Consider the following 6000-nt stretch of genomic DNA (forward strand, 5'->3'; position numbering starts at 1 on the left):
ATAGATACAAAGTGCTTTTTACTGAACGTGTGATACAGATACTAGTGATTGCTATGCAGTGTCTGTGGCTTGATTTGGCTGCAGGTAAATACACATGGGATTTGGGACCTGGTGCTTGATGTGTCATAGGCTACTTGGGTGATGCTAGTAAAGTTGGGGCACTATGTGAAGATTGCTTTCATAATAAATTTAATACCAAGAGAAGACATCTGTGTATTATTTCTACTTCAGAGTTTTAAAACTGTATTTATATACTGACTACATATTATTAAGTAGCTTTCATCATTGTCGTCTGCAGCTCTATGAGCTACTGATCTCTACTCCATTCTTTTCTGAAGCACACTTCCAAATTAAAACGTTGTCTCCCTTAAAATCTTTAATTTTAAAATAACATATATAAGAGGAATACATTTTTTCTTCATTGCAAAAAAAAGTACTGCTAGCAATTGCTTTCCATTGGAGTGAGTCATCTGCCACTTCTTAAACTCATCCTTTAATGATATCACAACAGAAAGTGCTGTATAATTTTTTTTTTAAGTTTGTGTGTGTGTAAATTTAGAGCGCACTGAAGGATTTTTGCTACAGAAGGATTTTTCTATCCAGTATAAACATAGTTATTTCTAGTTTAAGTGGATAGTAAGGAAGAAATACACTTCCATTTCAAGCACCGAGACTCACTTGCTCCATTGGCTTTTTTGTTTTAAACTTCAGAGAGTAAACCTCTGAATGAGGTATTGATAAATGGTATCACTGGGAGGAAACTTGAAAACATCTTGCTAAATGAAAGAAGCTAGATGCAAAAAATTATGTGATTCCAGTTATTTGACAATCAAGAATAGTAAATCCATAGGGAAGGAAGGCAGATTAGTAGCCACCAGGGACTGGGGAGGGAGAGGGTATGGTGGAGAGTGACTGCTTCAAGTACTGGGTCACCTTTGGGGAGATGGAAATATTTTGGAACTCAACAGAGCTGATAGTTGTAGACCATTTTGACAGCAAAATGTCACTGAATCCTAAACTTTAACATGGTTAATTTTATATGATGTGAATTTCACCTCAATGAAAAGTAATAAAGCTGTTGAAAATAATAAAAGCTATCAGAAAGTGCTAATACAAAAAAATGCATTTTCAGTCAGTAGTATAAATAAAGAACCCTGAATTGTGCATTGTCTGACAAAACCATCTTTATTATCTGACTCTAATCTAGAGTGATGAGCCGGGTGGTCCCTCATGGAGTGTCGGCACTTGGAGTGTCTGTCTGGGTCATTTTCCCCCTTCAGTCTATTGCCGAGTCTTGTCACTTTTATCTCTGTAATATCATTCCCATCTGCCTCCTCCTGTCCTCCGTCCCTTGCCACTACCTCCTCTCCTAATTCGGGCCACCCTTGACCCCTGGCCGTGCTGTTCCAGCAGCTTTCTGACAGAGCATTCAGCCATGAGTCAGCCCTGCCATATGTCTTCCTTCCTGGCTTCAGTCGAGTCTTCCAAGCTCATGACCTCAGTCCAATCCAGGCATTCCTTGGACCATAGACCTTCAATGGCATTCCAGCAAGAGCAGAGAAGCCCCTACTCCCCACACTGCAGCAGGGCCATCCCCCAAAGTTCAGCCCATTTTTGTCCAGCAGTCACAGGCCTGCCGTTCTCTTCTCCAGAGCTGCCTTGTGCCACAGCCTAGCGTGTGCTCAGGCCAAAGTGCTTACTTGTCCACACGTGGGGACGCTCCCCACTGCATGGCTTGCCTTTCTGCCCGCTCCTTCTCCTACCACTCTGACGTGCTGGGCTCCTGCCTGGCTTTTGAAGCCCCTGTGCCTTGAAATCTAATGACTCTCCTTGCTCAGACACTTTGCAGTATCACTGCCTGCCCTCTTCACGATCTGCCTTACATCACGGTCATGTCCGTGCATGGGCCGAAGGTCAGCGATTTTTCAGAAGCACCCACCTGGTGAACTGTGAAGCTAGGATTTAAATCTTGACTTTGCTTGTCTCAAAGACTTACTGGGAACAAATATTCAATTACCTCCTTCCTATTCATTTCTGGCCTTTACCATCCTCCCCCACCCTCCCCCATGCCCACCTGGCACATGGCCATTATGTATAATAGGTTTCCAATAAGTGTTTCTAGAATGTGCAGCACTTGGCTCTTTACTGATAAGTTATCTTTTTAAGGGGACTGTCCAATTAACTCTCATCTAAGAGATGAAACATAACAAGATGCAATAGTACTTAACTTCTGTGTTCTGAATGTTTTGTATGTGGCCTTTATAGTCCCACTAAACTTCAACATGGATTTGGAATCAAGTGGCCAGCTGTCTTTTCTCAGTTCTCACCATTTCTGTGGAATTTTTTTTCTGGTCTTTCTTCTCAAATGCATAGTATTTGTATCAGTGCCATTAATTTTGCACCTAAGTATATGCTATGTTGTGTTATTCCTTAAATGATTTCTTCAGCTTATGCATTTCCATAATGTCCCAATGGTAGCAGTTCTATCCATTTTGATGAATAATAATAAAAAAAATAGGATGCAAATTGCTTCATGATGTGTTGTAAACAAGTTCTTAAAAACACACTATTTGAGTCATTTGGGATTATTTATCTTAGTTTTAGTACTGCCCATCTAGCTGTTTATAAGCCAGCATTGTAGTGTATGTAGACTTTTTTCATTTATTATCACTATAACTAGATGCCCTTCGGTTTGAAAATTATTTAAACTGAAAAACAACTGGAAATCGGTATATTTAAAAAAATTATCTTGGTGGGAAAACAATCATGTTTTAGGCCATAATTTGAATAGAAAAGTTATTGTGTCCTTGGTATTTGCCAGAAACAGTAGCTCACGTGAAATAAAACATTGAGAGATATGGATTCAGAGAACCAGACAAGGAGATAAGTTTAATAATGATTTTGTTTCTCAGATACAACATCCTTTCAACTCTCTCCTAACATTAAATTCTGTGTGTTTGGTTGAAAATAAACTTAAGTGGCTTTATGATTTTAAAGAAATGCCAAAGTGCATTAAAGATCATAATCAGAGTGTGATTAGGAGTAGTACTCTAGAAATTAGATTTTTTAAGTCCACCTCTATTTAAGGAATTTCAGTATCTTTTCCAAGTGGGCAACTTGTTAGGGAGAAAAGGCAGAAACTCTGCTAAGTTACTCTTTCAGGCAGCAGTAAGTGTGTTTCTCCCCCGTCCCAGGGTGATACCGTGACTATTTGAAAACATCTGAGTGAACAATGGGAATGAAGAGCCTGCTGTTCACCTTTCCCTTTTTCCCCTCTCTTCCTCTCTGCAGGTTACCTACCTGGGTAAAGTCCCCACCACAGGCATGCAGTTTTTGTCAGGCTGCACGGAAAAGCCAGTCGTCGAGCTCTGGAAGAGGCACACACTAGCCCGAGAAGACGTCTTTCCAGCCAACGCTCTCCTGGAAATCCGACCATTCCAAGTGTGGCTCCATCACCTCGACCACAAAGGGGAGGCCACCGTCCACATGGACACCTTTCAGGTGGCCCGCATCGCCTACTGCACCGCTGATCACAACGTGAGCCCCAACATCTTCGCCTGGGTTTACAGGGAGATCAATGACGACCTGTCCTACCAGATGGACTGCCACGCGGTGGAGTGTGAGAGCAAGCTGGAGGCCAAGAAGCTGGCCCACGCCATGATGGAGGCCTTCAAGAAGACTTTCCACAGTATGAAGAGCGATGGCCGGATCCACAGGAACAGCTCCTCCGAAGAGGTTTCCCAGGAACTGGAATCCGATGATGGCTGAAAGAACTCAGGACACTTCGGCAAAGGCAGCATTGGTCAAAGAATTGGAGGCAATAGATGAATAAGCGATCATTCACATTTGGGATGAAAAGACTGCCAAACTATTGGTGGTGCAAGCTTTTGAAATTCAGAAGAGAAATTCTAAATCTAAAGAAATGTATTATTAAAGTAATTGCGTTACATTGAAATCTGCTGCTGCTGACTGTGAGGAGGATGGGTGCGCGGATGGGGAGGAAAGTTCCAGACTCTCTTCTTCTTTTGTTTTTGTTTTTGTTTTTTTCCTCATTTCCCAATACCTCCCTGTAGGAGATCTCTATGCCGATTTTCAACACTCTCAGTCAAATACGCTGCGGCTGTTACGTGATGGACGATTCCAGTTTGCCTTATAAGACCTAGCAAGCATGTCAGCTGCGCCTACGGGACCCCCAGGCACGGGGGCTCGGGGAGGTGGACGCAGCTGATGGGGGAGGGGGAGGCTGCAGGGCGGAAGCTGATCCAGAGCTCCTCTCCTCCGCACGCTGCAGATTCTCTCCTCAATAAGCAAATCAGCACAGCCTTCATTGAGCTTTACAACTAACAACCTGATAGTTGGCAGTTAATTCACAGTTAAAGATAATGCTTTTATTTACATAACTATATCAATAGTACCCTCCTTTGTATTCACTTCATCTACTTTCTTAGAATACTTGCAACTACTAACAGCCCCTTTCCTCCACCAGCCCATCTGCCCTCTTTCCCCTTCCAACCCATGCCAACGTCCCCAACAGGGACAGACTCTCAACATACACTGCAGGACACCAAAAGGGAAGAAAATCACCAAGCAGATGAAATACACCATCAAAATAGAAGTTTAAACAACCACAACATCAACCTTGGAAAGAGGGAATGAGTTATCAGCAAGTGAACAAACCCCACGTAGGCCGTCCTTTCCTCAACCCTGATTTATGGTGACTTATGTAGCTGATGGTCCTCTCTGGTGAATCCTTCATGGCAAGCTTCAAATCTGATTTGGTATCACCGAGGAAGTCTTGTCCCACCTCTCAACATTGCTCTTGACTAGGGAATGCATTATCTAAACTTGGCTTGTCTAGAGGACCTATATCCATCTTAAATCTAGAGGGAAATCTGACCTTGTTAACTTTGAACTGACCTGGTTATCTTAAAGTTGGTGATATCTTAGGGTCAGAATTGCCAGTTTGTTCACTATTTCTAATTAAAAGTTCTCACTAAGAGAACCCGAGATGTCTGTTTCATGGATCTTTAAATACCATGAATGCCAAGAGTCAGCATCGGATGGAACTGAACGTGTTGGTTAAATGCACACATTTAAGGCCGAGAGCAGAGGAGTAGTTTTTCAGGTAATGCTGCTCCTTTATGAAAAGTCTGTTTTTAATCCTGGCAATGTTAGGGACACTGGGGCACCTTACAGAAGCCTTAAATGAGAGCTGGTCGAACCCAGAGAGTGATGGTGTCGGCGCTGTGGTCTGTGTATCTGTGTGTCCGTGTATGCGTTGGTGTGTGTGTAAATGTGACCCGCGTGAGGGTCCAGTTTTAAGGCATGTAGAATAAGCATGGAGTCACATTGAGGAGAACTCGCCTTTTGAGGAAATGCTTGCTGCTTTACAATACATGTAAACTATTCTTTAGCATAAATGCATTCATTCTTTAATAAAAAATATGTTTGCATTAATAAAGCTGAGGAGTTTCATACTTTATATGTCTTTCCTTTTTTTGAGTAATAAAAGCCTGAAGGACCAAATTAATCAAGGTGAGTGAACAGGAATTCTATCTAAAACTGTGTTCAAACTTCATTGTAAACAATCCATTCTTTGATTGTATTTAAAACATCTTATTTTCTAATGCTTTCTTATATTTAACTCCTGCCCCTTAACTGAGAAGGTTACACGTCAACAATTAAAATAGTTATTTAGGGTAAATGGACTAATTTCAGAGGAGAATCTTCCAGAACATTTTGCAAATGGTTGCTATTTATAAAATCTAACATACAATGTCAGAGAATCAGAACTGAAATCCTGGTAAGTACACCTTCTTAAGAAAGTTATTCCTTGTGCCAGGGACTGGTTAAAAATGTCTCTTCCAGACCACGATTTCTCAGAAAGGCTCCATTAATCAAGCAAAGCAGATGGCCATGGAGCCTGTGTCTTGAGCAATGCCTTTCATGTCATCAGCAACAAATATAAAAGCTTCTGAAGTGAAAATATAGGTGCCTGCT

General features: G+C 41.7%; 1 protein-coding gene across 1 annotated transcript in view; it reads left to right on the forward strand.

Moving 5' to 3' along the window:
• PID1 (phosphotyrosine interaction domain containing 1) overlaps positions 1–5482 on the forward strand; it is a 225872-nt gene extending 220390 nt beyond the window's left edge. The window contains exon 3 of the mRNA XM_036913027.2: positions 3292–5482. Within this exon, the coding sequence (XP_036768922.1) occupies positions 3292–3768 (477 nt within the window). The 3' untranslated portion in view covers positions 3769–5482. The remainder of the gene's footprint in view (positions 1–3291) is intronic.
• The last annotated feature ends 518 nt before the right edge of the window (positions 5483–6000 follow it).

Source organism: Manis pentadactyla, chromosome 6 (assembly GCF_030020395.1).
Source record: "Manis pentadactyla isolate mManPen7 chromosome 6, mManPen7.hap1, whole genome shotgun sequence".
NCBI classification, from domain to species: Eukaryota; Metazoa; Chordata; class Mammalia; order Pholidota; family Manidae; genus Manis; species Manis pentadactyla.